Here is a 22,405-nt window from a genome sequence, read left to right as displayed (position 1 = left end):
GATTCGGGGGCGGCGCGGCCGAGCGAGCGCGGTCCCCGCAGCGCCTCCGGCCCCGGCGAGAGCCCCGAGCGGCCGCGGCGGGCCGGCAGCGGGGCCCGCGTCGTCGCCGTCCCCGCTCCGTCCGGCCGCCCGCTCCCTTCCTGCGGCCGGGCCGGCCCCACACAATGGTGTGAACCGCCGCCGGCATTGTTCGACGGCGGGGGAAAGGGAAAGGCGACAATAATAGCAGCGATCCCCCCCCCTTCCCTCCCTCCCTCCCTCCCCCCCGCTGCCGGGGCCGGCGCGAAGCCGCGCCTGGGGCGTGATGTCACCGCTCCCCCGGGTCGTGTGTGTGGTTGTGCGTGTGCGTACGTGCAGCTGGGGGCACGTCCGGGCCCGCCGCCCGCGGGACCTTTGTGGCGCCGCGGGGACCTCTGTGGCGCGGCGCGGCGTGATGACGTCGGCGGCGGCGCGCGGCGCTGACGTGCGCGGCGGGGGCGGGCGGCGGCGGCGCCTGCGGGCCGGCGGCGGCGGCGGCGGCGCCCGGAGTGCTGGCGGGCGGCGGGGCCGGACATGGCGGCGGGGCCCGGCCCGCGGGAAGATGAATAAGGGCTGGCTGGAGCTGGAGAGCGACCCCGGTGGGCGGCGGCGGCCCGCGTTGGGGCGGGGGGGCAGGCCTGGAGCCGGGGCACGGGGCTGTGGGGGGCAGGCCGGGGGTGGGGATACAGGGCTGGGGGGAGGTTACGGGGACAGGCCAGGCGTGGGGGTACGGGGCTATAGGGGGGCAGGCCTGGCGTGGGGGTACGGGGGGGGTTACGAGGGGCAGGCGTGAGATGTGTGGGGTTCTGGAGGATTATGGGGGGCAGAGCTGGGGTGGGGGGTGCAGGGCTGTGGGGGGTTATGAGGGGCAGGCGTGAGATGTGTGGGGCTCTGGAGGATTATGGGGGGCAGAGCTGGGGTGGGGGATGCAGGGCTGTGGGGGGTTATGAGGGGCAGGCGTGAGATGTGTGGGGCTCTGGAGGATTATGGGGGGCAGAGCTGGGGTGGGGGGTGCAGGGCTGTGGGGGGTTATGGGGGCAGGCTTGAGATGGGGGTATGGGGCTCTGAAGCATTATGGGGGGCAGAGCTGGGGTGGGGGTGCAGGGCTGTGGGGGATTATGAGGGGCAGGCCTGAGATGTGTGGGGTTCTGGAGGATTATGGGGGGCAGAGCTGGGGTGGGGGGTGCAGGGCTGTGGGGGGTTATGAGGGGCAGGCGTGAGATGTGTGGGGCTCTGGAGGATTATGGGGGGCAGAGCTGGGGTGGAGGGACAGGGCTGTGGGGGGTTATGAGGGGCAGGTGTGAGATGTGTGGGGCTCTGGAGGATTATGGGGGGCAGAGCTGGGGTGGAGGGACAGGGCTGTGGGGGGTTATGAGGGGCAGGCGTGAGATGGAGGTGTGGGGTTCTGGAGGATTATGGGGGGCAGAGCTGGGGTGGGGGGGGACAGGCCTGGGGCAGTGCTATGGGGCCATGGGGGGTTATGGGGCTATGGGGTGTTACTGGGCACAGGCTTGGGGTAGGGGCACAGGGCTATGGGGGGCAGGTTTGGGGTGGGCTTATAGGGCTATGGGGGGTTTGTAGGGGTACAGGGCTATTGAGGGGTTATGGGGCGCAGGCCTGGAGTGGGAGTATGGGGCTATGGGGAAGGTTATGGGGGTAGGCCTAGGCTGGGGGTATGGGCATGTGGGGAGGTTATGGGGACAGGCCTGGCAGAAGGTGTATGGGGGGCAGGCCTTGGGTGGGGGTACGGGGTGTCTGGGTTGGAGTATAGTATGGGCTATGGTGGGGGGTCAGACCTGGGCTGGGGGGGGGTCTCGGGTAGGGTTATGGGGGACGCAGATGGTGGTGTGAGGGGCACCAGGTCGGAGTAGGGGTATGGAAGACCTGCAAGGGGGCTGCGCGCGGGTGTGCGTGCGGTGCGGTGCAGTGTGGGGGATCCAGGCGCGGGTGCTCACGGGCACAGGCCAGCAGGCAGTTTGCAGACCGCGTCGGGAGGAGATTATGGGGTTGTAAGGAAAGCAGGAGAGAGAGCGCTATGGGGAAACGCAGGCATGAAGCGAGGGTGTACGGGAAGAGACCTTATGGTGGTGCGGGCATAGCCCACGGGCAGTTTGTGGGGGATTTGGGGCAAGGCTACAAGGTATGAGAAAGATGGAAAGCCTGGTGCCGCTGCCCCAGGTGGCTGTGAAAGGTCCTGAGGAAGCTAGGACAGTGTGTGAGCAGCCGGGAAAGGAGAGTCAGAGGCGCTCCCTTCTCTCTACATCGAAGAAGGTTGTTTCTGTGGTGGTGTCCTGGTCTTCACAGTGGAGTTAATTTTGTGAGTTGGGACTTGAGGGCTGGTTGTACCTGGGAGCGACACTAAAGCCAGCGTTAGCTGGGGTATTGGCTGAACGTCGTTTTAATGTGTTTGAGCTGCCGTAATGAAACGTGGGCTGATCCTCTCAGAGGCTGAGGGCTGTTCTGTAGGATGTGATGGTATGCTCTGGTTCTGCTTGTATTCTTGAGGCCTTAGATGAGGAATCAGACCACCACGCGTTACGTGAATCTCCCTGCGCTCAGCAGAAGAGTCTATATGACGTAGGTCTCCCAGTCAGCCTAGGTTTTGCCCATCTTTATCCTTTTTTTACTGATCATTAGGAATCACCAAAACGTCTTCTCCCTCCTTCATTGTGAAGACACCCGGGACAGAATACGGTTTAGATTCTGACGTTTGGGAGGGAAGATTATTTGGTTGGAGGAAAACCTATCCACACACAGTGACGCTTTGCAGTGTTAAGACCAATTCTTTGTCTGAGAGATGGAAAGCTGTAAACTTGGGTGTTTCTGGCCTGGTGCTGAGCTGAATTCCTACCCTAATCCTGCAGCAGAGACAGGCTCTCGGCGCATGGATCGCTTTTAGATGCAACGCCCTGACTGTGGTGGTGGCTTGAACTTGAGCTGGCTGCTGAGGTCTGTGCTGCAGTTCAGCTTAGCACAGTTTGTTGGCTGCCGCTTTGGTTGTGGTGCAATCCAGGTGTTGTTTTGCCGCAAGGCTGCCCTTACCCAAGCAAGGTTAGCTGGAAGGAATTACACCTGTTCCAGCAGGACCGGCTCACTGCTCTCCAGCTGCGTTTCTCCAGATTTATGTAGGTTCGAATTCCATGATGGGCCTTTAGGCCTGGCAAACGCTGTTGTATCAACTTGAACTGTGGTTACGAATGAGACCTGTGTGGGTCCCCTCACAGTTTGGGCCATGGAGTTGTCTCGTCCGTCCTTGTGCCTGGTGTTGGTGCAAGAGCGTTGCTGTGTAACTGTCCTGTGGTTCTGGAGCCACCGAAGCTCTCTGTTCTTCCTGCCTGCCTGGAGATCAGGTTCTCCCGTCTTGCTGGAAGTGTCAGGGCTGCTTTGAGCATTTCTGGTTATTTGTTTTCACAAGGCCTCTGGGACCTGATGTCGGAGCCATGCAAATCTTAGCTTGCAGAGGCTGTGATACGGTTCATATCTCCTCATATCGTGTGTGTTTTGCTGTGATCAACAGACTGTAACTTTGATCTTTGCTTTGAAACTGGAGGGTGAGTGGGACTCTTACAAGGTGTCGCGTTCTCTTACTGAAGACTTGCTGCGTTGTCAGGGGCAGCGTACGCTTCCTCAAGGTCCTTCTTTTCAACTTTTGTGAAAGTATTTACTGCTGATGGACTCTAGTTGTAAACAGCTGTGGCTCCTGATGCCTTGACTGGTGCCATCTAAAGACAGAACAAGAACCGTGACTGTGAAGAGCGTCTGAAGACCTCCACAATCTTTAAGGATTGGAGGGACTGCTACCCCCAAGGGAGGACAGTGTGGCTGCATGCAGCCAAGTAGTGCTTTTCAAGCTGGCTGACGGAGAAAGGTTTGTCCGTAGAGTGTGATTGTTGCGGTCTGAAGTCTCTGTATGTGTGACTGGCAGAACAGACCCCTCCGTGGCATCTTCTGCTTTAAGCCCATAGTTTGAGTAAGAACGTCTCTATCAGAAAGGCACCTAGGCTCCGTTTAAAGGCTTTGCATGATGAAGAGACTGTCACCGTTTTGAAGTAAACTCTTCCAGCGATGTGTTGCCTCCCACTGAAAATTATGCAAGAAATACAATGTTTTCATCTTCTAACTCTTGAACGTTAGTGTGACTTTTTCTGCTAAATTAATGAGGGCTTTTCTTCTCAGAAGTTTCCTCCCCGTTTTAGTCATTTTAACTTTGATGCGGAAGCCCCTTGGTCTCCTCCCTTCCTGGCTAAACCACTTACATCAGATTCCTTAAATCCTTTGCTTATAGGGATGCTTCTCAGAATTGAATCCTTCTTGTTGCCATTCCATGGACCTCCTGCCAATCTTTCAGCAGCCTTTTTAAGGAAGCACAAGGAGCGGATTTAGTATTCCGGTCCTGAGCTCGCTAACTCTGCGTAGAGGGGAACTGCTTGAAAAGGGGGCTAACCACATTTGCTGTGGCATTGTAGTGGAAGCTGCAGCTCAGCTGCCAACATCTAATAATCCCTCAGCCTCTTCTCCACTGTCCTTCTGTAATGGGAATTTTGCGATTGCTGGAGATAAGACTCTGGAATTTGCCACCCGAGGAGAGAGGAAGATGAACGCGAGCCTTTTGGCCCTGAGAACTCCAGAGCAGCCCCGTTGCTCCCAGCTGGTTCTCCCTCCACTGGCTGTCTTTACTAACAAAAACATGAATGAACTTTTAAAAATCCTGTGATCTATTCAGTTGGTTTTCCTGCAGTTAGAAGAGAGCGAGTGTCACTTAGGAGCTCTGTGCTGTTGGCAAGTTGCTTGTAGTGGGTTGGTAGGCTGAAGATGGAGTTCAGCTGAAGATGGTCTGATAGGACAAGGGTTGCGGGGGAGAGGGTTGTTTTAGGTTTTCTCAAGTGTTTAACAGCCCCCGCTCCCTCCAGGGTCTTGAAACCTTCATGTGAACAATGGCAGCCAAGAAAGTGTTCCTGGGTAGAAGTTCTGGTCAGGAGCATATAAATCTGTGCTCTTGGTGTGGTTTTCCTTTTAGCCCGGTTTGCTAAGGAAACAGAGCTTGGGCAGTGACTGTCTGTCTCTTTGGTGTTCTTCTGCTCCCTAAATAACTCTGAATCTCCTACGTCAATTTGTTCCAAACTTCCTTTTGCTGTGTTCAGCCAAGTGGCAGGCCAATAAGTGCATGTCCAGCCCAGTTAGCTTGAACCAGGCACAATACTTGCTGCCTCTGTCCCAGCTGGTGGAAAGGGTTGTGGGAAGGCGAGAGTCCTATGGGTTGAGGAAGAGGAGGATGAATGAGGATGGAGCAATAAAGGGAGCCAGAGCACATCGGTAGGGAAACAGGGTTCAATAGCTCTGCTGCTGGGGAGCCAGCGTGGTCTCAGTGCTGCGCTGCTGCAGTTTTTCTGGTTGTGCCTTGCCTGTGACCGAGTGTGCTCTTCTGAGGCCAGGGGCAGCAGGTTTCCTGTCTGCTCTGCAGTGTGCTCTCCAGCCAGAAGTAATCTCTTTGTTTTGTTCCATTCCAGGTCTGTTCACACTATTGGTTGAAGATTTTGGTGAGTGCAAGAAGCCTTCCTGGGAAGTTGGTTTCATGCTTGGCATTACCTCTAGCCCTTTCCAGTAGGCTTTACACCAGCTTCTACCCTTTATTTATAGGGGTCAAGGGGGTGCAGGTTGAAGAGATCTATGATCTGCAGAGCAAATGCCAAGGGTAAGTTGCCAGCTTGGAAGTGTGATTTTTTTATGATTATTATTATTTTTAATAAGGAAAATGTGTCTATGAGTCTGGGAGCTCATTTTCGGGCATTCAGAAGAGCCCATGTGAGGCTGCACTGGCTCACAGAGGTCAGCACTGTAAGCTATAAACCAGGAGCACTTTATCAGGTTCGGGGCGGATAGGTGATCTCATGCCCTTGCTTTAGGGCTGACTTCTGCAGGCTGAGGTGGCACGTTGGCCCTGGGACAAAATTGCATGGAGAGAAAGGCCTTGTGGAGTGGTGGGGACGTACTTCAAGGGACAGTTATTTCTTTCCTCGTGAACAGTTGCTGTGTCAAGCCCTGTGTGCTTTGAGTGTGGGTTTTCTCCTTGTCTCAATGCTTTGAGATGGCTTTGAGACGGCAGCTTTCTTAAAAGCCGTTGTACGATCTCTTGAAAATAAATACACTGTTTACATAAAATAAGGGGTCATTTGGTGGTCAGTCACCATTCTGGAAGACAACGGGTGTCCAGAGGTGGATCTCACCACCTCTTTTTCTCCATCTTGAGTCTCTTGACACCTGTCAAACCCCCAAGGTTACAGGCTTGGTTGTTGTCTGAGACCTGAGTCCGGAGCATGAGAACAGGGGGGATGCCCTGGATTACGTGGGACGGCAGGGACTTGTGGCAGGGATGGTCACCTCCTAGTAAAATGGGGCTAGCGTTTCTGCTTCCCTCTCTGTGTCTTTGCTCTGCCTGTGGTTTGAAACAGAAAGGTTCTGGCACTGAGCAGAACAGCCCCACTGGTGTGGTCACGTGTCTCTCCAAAATGATGCAATTGCTGACTTCTCCCTGCAGCCCTGTGTATGGGTTCATCTTCCTGTTCAAGTGGATTGAAGAGCGCAGGTCCCGCCGGAAGGTCTCTACCCTGGTGGATGAGACGTCGGTGATCGATGATGACATCGTTAATAACATGTTCTTTGCTCACCAGGTAAGTTGGAGGTGAGGGAAAAGGGGGGCATCTCTTGTGACACTGTAGGGAGGGAGAGCTGGCAGCAAGGCCTCTTCTGCTTGTTGGTGCGTCCTTTAGCAAAACAGAAGAGCTGTGGATGAGAAAGCAGGAGTTGCCAGTCTGGCACTGGGGACCAGTGAGTAGGAGATGTGGCGTGACACGTCACCCTTGGGAAGGAGGCACAGCCTGCGCAAGTCTGGGGCACTGCTTCCGTGTCCCTTTCTTGTGCTGCCTCAAAGGCAGGCAGCTGTCCAGGGCACCCTGGGAGTGCTGGGTCTGGGTAACAGATGAGGTTAGAGAGTCTCTGCAGGCAGCATTGTGGTACGAGTAGGACTAGGAAACCCGTCTTCCTTCCAGCCCCTCATATATATCCCAGGGAAAATGGGGCACTGTGCGGAGAGGCCTCCAGTGTGCTGGAGCAGTCTGGCCCAGCCCCTTCTGCAGCTGGGGTCTCTGGCAAGGAGCAGAATGGTGCTAGCATTCGAAGCCGAGCTCAGGGGAATGACCATCCAACTTTGTTGGCGACGCAGCGTCTTTACAGGGCTTGGGGTGCTGTGGAGACTGCACCTGGCACTCTGGAGGAAGGAGCGTGGTACTGAGCAGCTGCATTGCTCTTGTCTTTCTTGAGGGCACCTCCTCTCCTGTGAAGAGATTGCCAGCTCCTTCATCCTAGGAGTCTCTGCCCTGAGCTCTTGTGTCAAGTTGCAGGGAGCCCAAGAAGGGCTGAGAGTCTATCTGTGGCCTGGGCTGTGAGCAGGTGCTGTTGAGGGCCTGGTGTGGCTCGATGTACGAGGCTGATCCTCTTCTCCTCCTTTGTTGAGAGCCAAGGTGCAGGATGAGTTGCTGCTCTCAGAAGTGGTTCTTGCATCGTTATTTTGCAGTTGATTATTGTCATCTGTGAGGGTTTGTTGAAGGGGTTGCCTTGTTCCTGCTGTTTAAGATGATTTTTGTGTCAACCTCCAGCTGATCCCCAATTCCTGTGCCACCCACGCCCTGCTGAGTGTCCTCCTGAACTGCAACAATGTCGACCTGGGCCCCACGCTGAGCCGCATGAAGGATTTCACCAAAGGATTCAGCCCTGAGGTAGGGGTGGAGGTGTGGGGGAGAGTGCACTAGGGGCTTGTGTGTCTCTGTCTCTGGTTCCCCTCTTGGGATGATGTTCTAGTGAGCTGGCTCCTTTTCAGCCATTCGTGGTTGCATGCTACGTAAGTAATGCCTATTTACTCTGGTCTTCTCACCTTACCTCACTCAGAGCCTCTGTCTCCTTATGCTGGGCCCAGCTCTCAGCCTTCTGTCACGTTATTCCCTGGCCCAGATACATTCTCTAACTTTGTAATCAAATGTCCTCTCCCCTGCCTTCAGACCTGTCTTTCAAGTGCATGTTTCTCTCATGCTATAATCCCCTCCCTTCTCTTTAGCAGCAGTTGTGTACTCTTTTCACCTTGGGTTGTTACCTGTAGCTCAGTAGAGCAGAAGGTGTGCCTGAAAGTTGCTCCTAAAGCCCTGTGTGTGGATGAGGGAGCAGGGAGCCGATCGGCTGAAGCATTTTGCCGTTTATTGTTGCTTCTCAGTTGTTCTTACCTCTTGCTCTTTGTCTGCTGCAGAGTAAAGGCTATGCCATTGGGAATGCCCCAGAGCTGGCCAAGGCCCATAACAGCCATGCTAGGTGAGTGGAGATGTCTCTTGCAGCTTGGCTTTGCTGGAGGAGGCAGGCTCTGCACTGACCTCTTGGCTCTCTTGTCCTCACAGGCCGGAGCCACGGCACCTGCCGGAAAAGCAGAACGGGATCAGCGCTGTGCGAACCATGGAGGCTTTTCATTTTGTCAGTTACGTCCCCATCAAGGGACGTCTGTTTGAGCTGGATGGGCTCAAGGTTTATCCCATTGACCATGGTAAGAGACTAAGGGCTGTCTGACCTTGCTCATCGACACAGTAGAAGAGACACCGTGGTTTGTCTTTTCTCTCCCCCAGGCCGAAGCATGCCGATGGGTATTGTTTTTCGTTGCCCGTAAACATTAGCTTATGTTTTCTGGAGAATCGTTGCAGTGACTCCCAGATTTGTCCTAAGTTTTGATAGCTCAGTTGGAGCCTGTCACTGGGGATTGTGTATAACTTGATTGTTTCTAAATGCATTGCATTGATTTTTCCAGCCTTGCTATTTTCCTCTCTGGTTCCTCAGGGTCACGAGGTCCTTCTGTAGGTCTCCAGAGCAGGCTTTTGTTTTTGCCCTCCAGAATTACTTGGTATTGGAAGCAGAATTTGTCTCCTCCTTACCCATTCCCTGTGCCAGATAACCTCTGTATGTTGAGGCACAAAGTCTTCAACACAGATCCCAGCAGGACTGCGTTGACCAGTCTGTCCTCTTACAGCTTGATCATTTAGTTCTGTCATTCAAACGCTTATTTATCTACGTGAGGACTTTGCCTCTGTGTATCAGGGCTTTTGGTAAAATACTCACTAAACACGCTTGGATTTCTTAAGCATGGCACCAGATCACCTTCTTCCAGCAGCAGGTAAGGTCTAAGCTCTGAGAGAGAGCTGAGATTTCCTTGGACTTGGCAAGCCCAGTGCCCATGACTTGCTCGTGGTCTATAGGGTTCACAACTCACCTTTCTGCCCTGCAGAGGACTTGCACGTTTCCGTTCAGAGGGTGGGTCTAGCTATGGGCTGCATGTTGCTGGCAGTGTGGTCCTTCTGTCTCCTGGCCCCCTCCTTGAGAGGGTCACTTGGGACCAAGCTGCGGGCCACATGGATCTTGCTGGTGGGGATAATGCAGTCCAGACCACTGTCTCCTGCCTGTGCCCTGGTATGCAAGGGAGCCATGAGAGTGCACCTTGTGGGGATGGCAGGATCCCTGCTTGTTGCTGCTCTGAAGCAGGAGCCTTGGCTTGCTTTGCTAATTCTAGCCCTGTCTTTTTACCGCAGGGCCTTGGGCTGACGATGAAGAATGGACAGATAAAGCCAGGAGAGTAATCATGGAACGAATCGGCCTGGCCACTGCAGGGTAATGTCCCAGGTTGTGGTGCAGGCATTGGCTCGTTTCCATGTCCTCTGAAGTGTTTCTGCTCTGGTCACTGTGTGATGAATCATGGAAATGGGGGTGGATAACACTGCTTGGGAGGGACTCAGGTGCACCTCATACTTGCCTTCTCTCTTCTGCAATCTGCCTGCCTTCAGATCATGCAGAGAAGTTGTGCTCTCTGCACAACACAGGGTCTCTGCATGTCTTTGTGCAGGACAAGAGTGGCTGTGCTAGATCCCTGTTTGCTCAAGTACATAGGCGAGGGAACAGTACTTCCTGCTCCTGAGCTGGGCCTCCTGGAAGCATGGGCAGGAGCCATGAGAGCAGTGCATCTCCTCCTGGAAAGGCTGTGGGTCTCGGAGCATTCAAGCTATCTTCTCCCCCTTCCAAAGCTGTGTATGACAAACTGAACCTTTCCCACAGTGCTGCACTAAGTTCAGGTCATAGCAAAGGCAAGCCCTGACTCCGCATCCCCTGAGGCTGATGCCCTTTTCCAGTCCTAATCATGACATCTCTCACTTAGCTTAAAAACCTAGACTTCTACGTTTTCGCTCAGCCCCCCCTTCCAGGAAAGTTAAGTTTAGGTCACCCTAGACTAGTGATTTCCATGTTGCCCGGCTGTCTACAGCCCTGCTGTTCAGTGGGCATCTCCAGGCCTCAGCACTTATGTAGGCATCTGTACAATTGCAGAGGGATAGGTGCGAAGCCCGTCTTGCCTTGTGGCTGAAATAACCTTGCTCTGCTGCTTCAGCTGATGCAAAGTTTACTGGTTTTGTGGGGAAATGCCTGCCATGTGTTGGTGTTCAACACAGAGGCAGGGGAGGTGCTGCCTGGAAACTGCCTACAGGAGAGGTGTGTGGTGCGGCCAGCAGTCTGTTAATCCCCTTGCTGGGCACTTCTGCTTTCTGCAGCTGGCCTATGGCTAATGTCTGCCGTAACTTCCTGCAGGGAGCCGTACCATGATATCCGCTTCAACTTGATGGCGGTGGTGCCTGACCGGAGGATGAAGTATGAGTCCAAGCTGCACATCCTCAAGATGAACCGCCAGACTGTGCTGGAGGCGTTGCAGCAGGTAGCATAGCCTGGGCCCTGAGGGAGCGTGAGGGCGAGACAGGAATAGGCTCTGCTGTGAGGGCATGTCCTTGTGCTGTAGGGACTCTGGATTTTTCTGACACTGGCAGACTTGCTGCCTTAGGAAACGTCTCCTGGGAAGAGGAGGTCTCAGCCTCCCTTTGCCTTTGAATGCCATGTCTATACCGTTATCCCTGCAGTGAGCGGAATTATCTTGCTGCCTGGCTTTTCACTGTTCACCTAGGAGGTTCTCCATAGCACTGTTGGCTGATAGTGCGTGTGGGTGTTTGGAGACTGGCTTAGCCTTGCAAGTTCTCCTTTTGCCGTGCTTCAGACAGAGGGATGTGGTGTGGGTCACCCTGGTCCGGCACTCAGTTTCCGTCCGTCTTTTGCCTTCAAGCTTATCCGAGTAACTCAGCCTGAGCTGATCCAGACCCAGAAGTCCCAAGAGTCTCAGCCTCCCGAAGAGTCCAAGCCAGCCAACAGCAAGACCGTGGCCCCAGAGAGTACTCATCCAGGTATGGCCTTCATTCCAGTGGTGTTGCCAGCTAACCTGGCCTTTCATGGAACGAGCACGTCTTGGCAAAGGCTGGTAACAACTGCTAGCTGACCTGAAGCTTGAGGCAGTTATGGTTGGCTTCACTTTTTTTTTTCCCTCTAAGCCCAGCTTAGTGCCCGGTCCTGGGGCAGGCCTGAGTAGGTCTGCCTTAAATGCCCCTGTGCCTGGGAGGAGTGTCAGAGGGATGCAGAGCTTAAGAGAGGGAGGGCTTAAGTTTGGGGACACTTGTGACAGCTGGAGGTGGAACAGAAAGTGGGTGTGATGCCCCTACTCATGGTCTGGTGGTGCATGAGAGCACCTCTGTTATGTGGGATGGGAAGGGGATGGCAGGGGACGTGGAGTAAAAGGTGGCCATGCTGGTCGTGAAAGGCTGCCCTGCTTGTATTACAGACAGCACCGATGAGCCTGCCAGCCAGGGTCACCCTGCAGCCACGCAGAGCCCGCCCAACAAATCCAAACCGGTGGCAAAGCCGTCAGTGAGCAGTATCAACGGGGCACCTCCAGCAAACCCCAATCCCATCGTGCAGAGGCTACCTGCCTTTCTGGATAATCACAATTACGCCAAATCCCCCATGCAGGTAGGCAGGAGCTCCAGGCCGGCAGCGTGCCTGATTCGAGCTGAGCTTTCCGCTTCCGGTCCCCCGCCTCCATGGAATTGTTGCTGACGGCCGCTTTCACCCCCTCCCCTGCCTTGCAGCATGCTTGCCCTTGTGCCACCCAGACTGGAAGGTGAACAGGTGAAAACGAATTTAGCAAAAGAGATTAGCTTTAGCATGGGTCACGCTTAGCTGAGGTGGCTCACCGCGTGGCCCTGGCACACAGGGGGCTGCCAGGGACAGGAACAAATGTGCCTGTTGGCTTGAGCGTGAATCTGTCTGTGCTGAGTGAAGCCCAAAGGAGAAGAGCTTCCCTGGGAGGGTTGGGGGAGATCTGGGTCAGGGGACATGAGGTGAGGGAAGGGGTGAAGGAGTTGAGCCCAGCTCAACTTTGTGCCCGCTGATGTGGGGTTACATAACCCAGTAGTGCTCAGATGGACCTGAACCACGAGCTTTGGTCCCCACTAGCTGCTAATGCTCCATATCCAGGACACGGTCTGCCCCTGTGAACCTTTGGCTGTGGCTCCGCTACTGCCTGAGCAGGGCCAGGACGTAGCGCCTGGTCGCCCGTGCTGTTCAGTTGCTGCAAGTGCCTTTGCACCATTGTGATCTGTGTGAAGCAGCAAATGCCAGTGTTGGACTTTGCTGGGCACAGACTGGGGACAGTTTGCAGTGGATGGTTTGTTTGACAGAGCTGCCTTGCTTTGCACAGGATGAGAGTTTGGATATGGGCATGTGAACCAGGCTGTGTGCCTGGCCTCAGGACCAGAGAACAGGCCCTGGCCTCTTGTATCCAGAGCACGATGTGGCCTGCTTCCCTGAGGCCTGGTGGGAGGGCTTTGCTTTGGGATCTTGGTTGGCCAGATCCAGAAGCGCTGTGGGTAAGCCTGGAGCCAGAGCAATTGTGTGCGCGTGTGTGTGTGCGGCCCCTCAGGGCAGAGGGGTGGTGACTTCCAACTGAACAAGCGTAGAAAAGAGCCCGCCTGTTTCCCCTCAGAAGGAGCAGTCCCCTGGGGCTGAGGACACTGTCTGCTGGGGTATTCTTCCAGAGGCCTCCATGGTGTTTGCTTGCCCTGCTCTTGGCAGGTTGTGAACGGTGGTGTTTTGCAGGAGGAGGAAGACCTTGCGGCAGGAGTGGGTCGTAGTCGGGTCCCAGTCCGACAGCACCAGCAGTACTCAGACGATGAGGATGACTACGACGATGACGAGGAGGAGGAAGTTCGTAACACCAGCTCGGCCATCAGGTAATGGGTCGAGCTGTGTGAAGCAGGGTTGGTGGGCTATGTGGGTGGTGGAGCTTGTCCTGGGGAAGGTCAACCAGCAGTTGATAAATTGCTGTGTTGTGCTGTTGGAGGCAGAGGCAGTTTGAGCTGTGCTTGAGGGTGCCTGGTGGCCAAGGATGCTTGGTGCCCCCTGCCTGGTGGGCACAACACCTGGTGGGCTTCGCTTTCTCCAGACTGAGCCTTAGCTCCCCAGTGTCGATTTGCCAGATCAGATCACAGTGACGGTGTTGGTGTGTTGGGACTGCTGTGAAGGCCAGGAAGGTGGAATAGCAGCGAGGCTGCTTTTGTGTCTTCTGGATGAAATGTCAGGGAACACAGCACCCTGTGGGAAACCCTCTGGATGCCTTCCTCCCCCCACAGCTGTGTAGGGGTGCCTGCAGCTAAGCAGATCAGCGGGAGTGAGGTGCTGTCAGAGCAGCTGGTGGCAGTGGGGGCCACCTAGAAACGTTTCAGACCTTGCTTTATTCCAGCACATAGTTTTGAGCACTCAGTGTGGAGCTGGCAGTGTCTAGACTTGCTACAGCCGGCCCCCCCGCTCCTTCCACCAGCTACTCACCTTCTCGTCTGTGTTTCTGGGCAGGTACAAGAGGAAAGGGCAGGTAAAGCAGGAACATGTGGCGGCATCTGCAGACGGCCAGCTCTCTGTCCTCCAGCCCAACACTATCAACGTTCTGACTGAGAAGCTGAAGGAATCTCAGAAGGACCTTTCCATTCCCCTGTCCATCAAGACAAGCAGCGGGGGTGCTGCTGTGGCTGTTGTCACTCATTCCCAGCCTTCTCCCACCCCCAGCAATGAGAGCACGGACACGGCCTCGGAGATTGGCAGTGCCTTCAACTCCCCACTGCGCTCCCCTATCCGCTCGGCCAACCCCACCCGCCCCTCCAGCCCCGTCACCTCCCACATCTCCAAGGTGCTCTTTGGCGAGGAGGATGGCCTGCTGCGCGTGGACTGCATGCGCTACAACCGCGCCGTCAGGGACTTGGGGTCCATCATCAGCACCGGACTGCTGCACCTCACGGAGGACGGCGTTTTCTGCCCGCTGGCTGTTGCAGGTAGGTGCCTGCTGGCTCTGGGTGGTGGTGTCTCCCCTGCGAGGCGCAGGATGGGAGCGTGTCCTTTGACTCGGGAAGTGAATGCAAGTCCTTGATGATGGCTCCTAACGCTCCCTTCCCCTGTGTGCAGATGGGGGGAAAAGTTCCCCCCCTTCCATCAAACCCGGTGAAGAGGCCCAGGTCGCTATCAAACTGGAAGAGAAGGAGGGCAGTGAGGCCAGTGACAGCAAAGAGAAGGTGGGACTTGGCAGGACCAGTGATCACCCTGGGGGGGAAAAGTATTCTCCCAAGGTGAGTTTTGTGCTGCGACAGCCCTGGGAACACGGAGCTCCCTGTGCTCGCCCAGAGCCGCAGCAGCGCTGGCAATGACCGAACCGCATGTGCACGCTGTCCCGATTGCGTCTCGCAGCAGCCGTGCCTCGAGGCATGGGGCAGTGCAGGTTTTGTGCCTCGCGTCATCTTGGGGGTGTTTGCGTTGGCAGTGGGTTGAGCCACCGGCTCCTGCAGCTGAGACACTCTGGGTGCTGTGCTCGCCCTTGGGCCTGAGCCTAGTGGGACCCTGCCCAGGGAGAGCCCATCAGGACCTCCCATGGCATCCCCAGCTCCCAGCCTGCTGTTAACCTTCCTGCCTGTCTCTTATACCCTCCAGGCAGGGACAGGACCAGGCTTGGATGGTACAAGTGCATTGAGGACTCCCCTGGGGAGGGCTGGCTAGGAACATGCTTTCTCTTTTACTTAAAAGAGAAGTCTTCAAGGATTTTTTTGTTGTTGTTCATTTTATGTTTCTAATTTAAAAAAAAAAAAAAAAAGAACCAGGCCCACGGATGTTTCTCAGACACGCATGCAAACACTTCCCCGTGTTCTGAAGAACCAGTTACATGGTGCTGGGCTGGGCCCAGGCAGAAGAGGCTAAGACTCGGCTCCCCTGTGGCTGGGCCTGCGTGCTGGGTGATTGATTATGCTCCAGCTTGGAAATTCCTTATAAAGAAGTGCTGTTTGTTTCCCTGCCGAGTGTCTTTTGTTTTGATGAATCATCCGTTTCCCAGCATAGAGAGGCATACCCACCAGCTCACCCCTCTGGCTCCTGAGCTGTGCGGTGGCAGGCAGCTCTCCTCCCGTGGCGGGGTGCCATCTGCTCACGTTCGCTCTGCTTGATCCTGGCAGGAGCTGCTGGCACTGCTGAAGTGTGTGGAGGCAGAGATTGCAAACTATGAGGCCTGCCTGAAGGAGGAGGTGGAGAAGAGGAAGAAATTCAAGGTGTGTTTGTGGATGGCTTGCTGATTTAGCTTCCTGAAGGCTTCTGTCTGCGGTGTCTTTATGTCAGGTGTAGGGAGAGTAGTTCAGCTGAGATCAGTGCCAGGGAGCATTTGGGGTCTCTTGATCAGCACCATGATCAACGCCACGTGGCAGAGCTGCTGCCAGGACAGATCGAAGTCCCTGGGCAGCATTAGCTCATGGAGGATGGTGGAGTGCTGCAGCTGGGCAGCGGTCGAGCCTCGGTCCTGTCGGGAGGCAGGAGACCTGCCGTGCCTGCCCTCACCCGTCCCCCGCTGCCCTTTGTGGAGAATGCTGGCATCTGAACGGGGATGGAGGCAGTCCCTCTTCATGCCTGCTTGTGCCTCGGCCTCCGCTGGGCTGCTGTGGCTGGGAGCTGGGTCCTTTTCTGCTCCAGTCTCCCCAGCCTATGGGATGAGCCGGGCCTGCAGTTCTTTGCCCTGTGACAGAGCTGTTTGTCTTGAGCTCTCCTTTCTTTCTGCCCTATTTGTAGATTGATGACCAGAGAAGAACCCACAACTATGACGAGTTCATCTGTACCTTCATCTCCATGCTGGCCCAGGAAGGTGAGCTGGCTGGCTGTGCAGTGCTGCTGGGGGAAGGGAGCGTGGGATCTGGACTTGGCTCGGGGCCAGCTGCCGAGGAGCTGGGGGAGCTGCGCTGAGCTTGGCGGAGCAGCAGCTGGGAGTCTGGGAAGCTCCCCGTTTGCTTCTTTCTGCCAGGCCCAGGCCATGAGGTACTGCTCTGTGGGCTTGCTCTGGGGAGCAGCATGTCTCTGCTCTGTGCCCTCCTGATTGTATTGTCCCAGAAGGAACCCAGTGAAGGGTTTCAGGCGAGAGTGGGAGGGCTGCGCTCTTGCATGGGCAATACCAGCACAGAGCAGCCTGTGCATGGCTGGTGTCTGCAGGCTGTTCTGTGACACAGCTGTGCTGCCTTTTCCCCTGCAGGCATGCTGGCAAGCCTCGTAGAGCAGAACATCTCCGTCCGCAGGCGGCAGGGAGTCAGCATTGGACGTCTCCACAAGCAGAGGAAGCCAGACCGCCGGAAACGCTCCCGTCCGTATAAAGCCAAGCGCCAGTAGCCTTGGAGTCGAGACCGTGAGAAGCAGCGGGGCCCTGTGGCTTTGGGCAGTGGCACTTGGATATACGTTACCCTTTGCCCAAGGAAGAGGGACCCCAGTGGGAAGCCCTTGGCTGGATCCTCACTGCTCGCACCCTTAGTGTTATATAAAGGTGGAGCCTGGGGGCAAACAAAAATAGGGTTTTCTTCTGAGCCCAAGTTGTGCAAGGCAGAAACACCTTGTCCCAGGGGGAGTCCCTGTAGCTGCAGCAAAAGTGCCCTGCTGCCTGACTGCGCCATGGCCACGTGTGGATACTGTGGGTCCATGTCTCAGCGCCCTGGCTGAGGACCGCGGCAGGAGGTGAAGAGCCCGCTAGGCTGGTGACGGACCTGGCGTTGTGGGAATCAGTGATGCTGATGCGGGGCTGTGCTAGCTGCAGCTGGCTGTGGCTTGTGTTCTTCTGTGTCCGGGCCTGCAGCTCAGCGCTTCCCCAGGACGTTTGAGTCTCTTTTCTATTTCTCTCCCTCCCTTTACAAAGTTTATTTTCTGGTTGTGATGTGCTTTGGCAGTTGCTGCTGAGCAGGGCAGCTCCTGGACGGAGCCCGTTCTCCAGCGCTGCTGCCCTGCATCAACCCGCCTCCGCGCTGCTGAGTTTCCAGAGCGGGCTGGTGTGTAGCCAGGCAGGGCTCCCTTTTGGGCCTTGGTGGCTCTCGCCAGGTGGACACACGTCAGCTCCTCCCTGGAGCTGGCCTTGAGCACGGCCCTCGGTGGTGGCACTGGAGAGGGGCGCGTGGCTCTGCTTCCACAGCTGACCAGGTCTGTGGCTCTGGCAATGCCTTTGGGTAACGCAGGGTTGCGCCAAGCCCAGAGAAACCCAGCAAATAACGAACAGACCAAGTAGGGGAATGGCTGCGAGATCAGGGCTGGTGCTTCTTTCTCCAGGCTTTGAAGGCAATGAGCCAGATGTCCTTAGTGCTGCTAGGCCTGGCGCTGGGGTGGAAGCCAGACTTTCAGTTGGTTGGTGCTCTCGGCAGAGCCTTTCAGTGTGGGGAGAGGCGACAGTGGTCGCTGTGAAGCGCAAGGCATCGCTGAGTGGTTGGGACCGCCAGCTCCAGGCGGGCAGAAGCAGCGGAAAGAGTCCAAAGCTGCTCTTGCTGCCTGAGTCGCTCTCTGGCTGCAAACTGAGAGCTTTCTGGTGTGGGCACCACCCCGTTTCATACTGTAACACGCTGCGCTGGCCTGCCCCTCGCCCGCGGCCTCGTACCTACCCTGTTAGCACTTCTGCAGATGGTTTTCTCCTCCCTCTTCCCAGCAGCCTCACAGAAAGCTCAGAAGCCTGAGGTCAGTACCTCTCTGGTGGTGTCCTGAGGTGTAGGGGGAAGGTGTAGGTTGCGAGACCAGGGGAGAAGGGGAACAGCCACAGGAGAGGACACAATTTGCCAAATGTGCAAATTTGTACAGAACTTGACTGTGGAATGAAACTGTCTTTCTTGGTATTTGTTGAAGGGAAGAAAATCCTTCCATCTCTTGCTGTGTCTAATATCAAGTGCTGTAAATAGTGGATCTGTCTGAAAGAATAAAGCTATCCTGTAACAGCCATCCAAGGGAGAAGTGTGTGAGGGAAGGGAAAGGTGCATGTGTGCTGCTCGGAGCACAGGGTGCTTGCTCCAGGCAGCAGGCGTGTTAGGTCCACGCACCTGAGCGATGGGCACGTTGGCCCTAGAGCCCTGCTGTGTTTCGGGCACGTTGGCAACTCTTCTGTGGTGTTAAAAACTTGGCGTAATTGTGGGAAAAATACAGTAGATGAATGTGATGCTGGTGGAGTCAAGCTGTTTTTATTTATAATGCACGGTACAGTAAAGAGCTCTGAGGGCAGGAGGAGATGGGGAGCAGCTGTTCAGCAGTCAATGCCCGTCTCCTGCTGGCTGACCATGCTTCTTACCTATGCAGAGGCCTTGGAGGCCCCGGATCAGGCCCTGGGCTGGGATAGTTTCCTTGCCTGGGCAGGTTTCGTGGCTAGAAGTCCAGGGCACAGATCAGGGCTGTGCCCCGTTTGATCCAGTGCCTCTGGGGCTTGTCCGTAGGGATCTCCACAGCAATCACGTAGTTGGTGGAATGGCCCGTTGTTGACAGCGTTCCTGTAACGAGAAGAGGGGAAGTGAGGGGATGGGGTGGTACAGCAATCCTGACCGCAGGGCAGCCCTGTTGCAGGGAGCACAGATAACCAACAGACTGAGGAGTCCCATACAAGCCTCCTCGTGTGAGATCCCCAGTTCTGGCCCAGCACTTAGTGACAAGTGGAGCAGAGGAGGAAGAACAGACTTATATGTTTTAAGGTCTGAGCTCAAACCCTTAAAGACAGCCTGACCAGAGGAGCAACTGGGTAGCTAGGCTGCCCAGCTGCTCTGGTCTTCGCCACGAGTGAGACGCACTGTTTTCCCTGGATGCCCTCAGCCAGCGTGCCTCGCTCCATACCAGCACATGGTGGGAGGAGAAGGAGCTCCCACAGACAGGCTGCAGAAGTAGCCTAGCTGCCACTGCGGCCTCCTCTGCTTCTGGAGGTCTGCATTCAGGGTGCCTACCTGCGCGAGTGAGTGTCTTATAGATGGGACATAGGTAGATGCCGGTGGTTGGAGGCTTGCGGTTGGGGACGGGAATCAGCCAGATGACGGCCATCTCTGTGTAAAGCTCCTTGGGATGTGACTCTGCTAACTGAAATGTGGAAGGGTCCCAGCGGGCACCTTCGAGAAACAAGCCATGGATGTAGCAGCCCTCATCAGGACGGTGGGTGAGCTCACTTGCAGATTCCTTCAGTACCTGCAGGAGGAGAGTGGGCCCAGGGCTGTGATCAAACCATGTCCCTGGGGGTTGAGCCCTCATGACCTCCTTTGGCTTCTCTTAACCTGTTCTTGGCTAAATCAGTGCTGTCAAAGGGGACCTGTCCCAGCTCTGAGATGTGCTGGACTGTGTTTGGAGGGCTCTGGCTATGCAAGCTTCTTGCTGGAGTTGCTATAGGTGCTCCTAGTGTGCTGCCACTCTTGGCTTTGCAGCAAGAGAGATTTAATTGCTGATCTAGATACAAATGATAAGCCCTGCTTGTATTACTCTGTTCCAGGAGCAGTCTTTTGGCTGCATCTTTGAGGGTCTTCCCCCTGCAGCACGAGGCTGTAGGCAGTGTGAGGAAGACTGTGGAGAGAAGTGTGAATAGGTCTGGAGGCTCTGCTTGCCTCCAGGATCTTGTGGAGGCATCTGGTGGTGTGTGGGGTGAATCTGAGCGCAAAGGGGAAGAAGGGCTTCCCTCAGCTGAGCCCCTTGGGAATAGACCCTGTGGGTAGCTGTACAGCTAGGGGCTTCACCTCTTAGGCAGGGCATGGCTAGAACTGCTGCCTTCGTGGCTTCCTACGCCTTTGGCTTTCTAGCAGCAGATACTGAACAGCCAGCAAAAATTCAGCGACTCTGGTTAACTCACTGACCTGGAAGCTAAATGAGATGGTGTCGATCGAGATGACAGACTTTCTGGCAAAGTTCTGCAGCGTCCCGGTGAGGAAGGCCTGGGGGAAGAAGAACCCACTGATCCAGAACACGGAGGGGATCCCATGGCTGATCCATTTTTGCAGGAAATCAATCCGCTGCAGCAAGTCGTTGACCCAGGATGCCAAGGGCTTCAGTGATGGGTAGGCCTGCAGGGCAGCCACAGAAGAAGACATTGAAGGCATAACAGGGGCATCCCAAACCTTGTGGCCCAGTTGCTGATGGCTGCCCAGAGCCTAGGGATTCATACAGCCTGAGGCTGACAACGACTGCGCAGCTGCATTGGGCAGGAGACACCTGCACGTGAGGCCCTGCTCCCCACAGGCCAGCACAGTCAGCTGTGGCTTTTGAAGACCCTTTCTCCTGGCTCGGGTGAGCTCCTGAAGGTGACTGACCTATCTGAGACGTGTACCTTGGCGTCCCACATCTTGGGGACAGCGTTGTTGTACAAACTGTTGGCCATCAGCTCCAGCTGAGAGGACATCACCACCAGGCCCTTGAGAGCTTTCAGTAAATCCTTTAATGACTGAGCAATCGCCTCCAGGAGTCTGTTGTACCTAAGGAGAAACAGGTGATGTTTCTGAAGAGGGACCAGAGTGACTCAATGCAGAGATTTATCACCCCTGTCTGAAGTCTGCCCAGACTCTTGGCAGGAGTCTGGATCTCTGTACAATGAGTGAAGCTCTTCTCACACAGCCCCCAGCTTCTTCCCTCTTGGAGGGGGCTCTTGTAGCTGCCCCCCCAAGTCCTGGAGAGCTGATAGTAGCAGAGGCTGTTGCTGCAGCTGTTGCTGCAGCTTCCAACCCCACTGTGCGTACTGAAAACCATGCTCAGCAGGGAGGTTTCCTAAGGGTGGTGGTGGTGGGGGGGGGGGGGGGGCTGCACATCTCTGCCCCTCCCCAAGGGACCAGCAGGTCACAAGGTCAGGGCTTGATTCTGGAGCGCTGCCAGGGTTACCTGATCACCTCCTGCACCAGCACCGTGTTCATGGACTCTTCGTAGAGCACTGGGTACTTGTGGATCACCTCCTGCAGATTCATGGGGGAAGGCAGCTTGGCCAGGATGTCCTTGGATGTCTCCTCCACGAGCTGGAAGGCAGGCAGCAAGCGGGTGAGCACCCTCCCGACCACGGCTGCTGGGAAGGGGGACACCCAGTGCCTGGATGGCAGTGCCATTGCCGACACCTCACGGGCAGAGGGGGGGTTGGCACTGGTTGTGCTGTGGGCTTGCTCAGTCTAGCAGGGGTTGGGGGGGAATGGTGCAGCTGCTGTGGGGCCCCAGAGAGCCCTGGCCAACACTCCGAAACCTGTGGTTCTGCTTGGAAAAAAACCCCTAGGTGGAGAAAAAAAGAGCCTGAGTCTGGGGGAACCTGGCTGGACTAGGCACCATCTCCGCCTATTTGTGTGAAACCACTGGGAGGCTTAGGGAGGGGGCAGGGGCCAGAGCCAGGGATTAGCCAGCAGGGACTTCTCATGGACCAAACAGGAGGAGGCAGATGGCACGGAAAGAAGAAAGGGAGCGTGTAAGCTGGACTTGAAGCTAAGCAGTGCCTGGCACTGGCTGCCAGAGAATGGACAGGACAGGGCTCTGCTGCCACCTCCCAGCACTGCTGCCCTGGGGTCAGGCAGGGTGCAGGGCTCTCCTGGCCCATGCGTGCTACAGGCTGATGGGCTGAGCATGGCTTCTGCAGTGACGGCTGGGTGCCGCACCAAGTGCTTGAGGCCTACAGCCTACTGGCAAAGCAAACTGCCTGGTGAGCCCACAGCCCTGAGTCCACCAGTGCCAGGATCCAACAAGGAGGCGAATCAGCAAACCCAGCTCTCTAGCTTCCTGCTGTTAGTCTGTGGTGTGCTGTGGCACACCTAGGGACTGTCAGCACCCACCTCTTCCCTGCTGCGGCCTCCAGATGTGGATGTCTTGGGTTGCAGCTGGATAATGGCCCCCAGCAGAGCAAAGGTCTCGTTCTGAGCGAAGGTGATGTTGGCGTTGTCGTGTAAACCAAAGATCTCCGGGCTGTCATTGAGTGGCAGGCTCTTGATGTACTGGAGGTACCCCTAGAGAGGAGCGCACATGTGGGCATGAGGCAGACAGCAGGTTTGGGAGGGCAAGAGCACAGAGATAAAATTGTAGTGCTCCTTTGGGCTGCCAAGGGCCTGCCTCGAAAGAGATGACTAAGCCAGGGCTGTTCAGTAAACTAATTCCAGCCGACTGCAGACCTGCAGTCTCAGCTGGAAGATGCTCCTTGTCT

The 22,405-nt window shown here is 55.9% G+C and overlaps 2 protein-coding genes across 4 annotated transcripts in view; one reads left to right on the top strand and one right to left on the bottom strand.

Annotated features, from left to right (window-relative positions):
• Positions 1-491: 491 nt before the first annotated feature.
• Positions 492-18,439, top strand: BAP1 (BRCA1 associated deubiquitinase 1). 3 transcript variants are annotated; one of them, XM_068960394.1, is made up of 17 exons: positions 492-617; positions 5,526-5,555; positions 5,656-5,710; positions 6,554-6,686; positions 7,671-7,790; positions 8,312-8,373; positions 8,457-8,599; positions 9,633-9,711; positions 10,678-10,801; positions 11,201-11,318; positions 11,750-11,937; positions 13,066-13,199; positions 13,819-14,291; positions 14,422-14,582; positions 15,456-15,548; positions 16,060-16,132; positions 16,514-18,439. In XM_068960394.1, the coding sequence occupies exons 1-17, from the start codon at positions 581-583 to the stop codon at positions 16,645-16,647; spliced, it is 2,157 nt and encodes a 718-aa protein (XP_068816495.1). In that variant the 5' UTR covers positions 492-580; the 3' UTR covers positions 16,648-18,439. The 3 variants fall into 3 exon arrangements, with proteins under 3 accessions (XP_068816495.1, XP_068816496.1, XP_068816497.1); XM_068960395.1 differs by having other exon boundaries at positions 495-617; positions 14,422-14,528; XM_068960396.1 differs by lacking the exon at positions 492-617 and adding an exon at positions 1,927-3,886.
• A 152-nt stretch (positions 18,440-18,591) lies between these two features.
• The window catches only part of DNAH1 (dynein axonemal heavy chain 1), a 79,142-nt gene continuing 75,328 nt past the window's right edge, over positions 18,592-22,405 (bottom strand). Inside the window, exons 73-78 of the mRNA XM_009667533.2 lie at positions 22,041-22,211; positions 21,115-21,245; positions 20,570-20,714; positions 20,100-20,306; positions 19,209-19,443; positions 18,592-18,764 (exon numbers count right to left, since the gene is read on the bottom strand). Of these exons, the coding sequence (XP_009665828.2) occupies positions 18,643-18,764; positions 19,209-19,443; positions 20,100-20,306; positions 20,570-20,714; positions 21,115-21,245; positions 22,041-22,211 (1,011 nt within the window). The 3' untranslated portion in view covers positions 18,592-18,642. The remainder of the gene's footprint in view (positions 18,765-19,208; positions 19,444-20,099; positions 20,307-20,569; positions 20,715-21,114; positions 21,246-22,040; positions 22,212-22,405) is intronic.

This window comes from Struthio camelus, chromosome 14, assembly GCF_040807025.1.
Source record: "Struthio camelus isolate bStrCam1 chromosome 14, bStrCam1.hap1, whole genome shotgun sequence".
In the NCBI taxonomy this organism is placed as follows: domain Eukaryota; kingdom Metazoa; phylum Chordata; class Aves; order Struthioniformes; family Struthionidae; genus Struthio; species Struthio camelus.
This window is presented reverse-complemented; position numbering and strand designations above follow the sequence as displayed.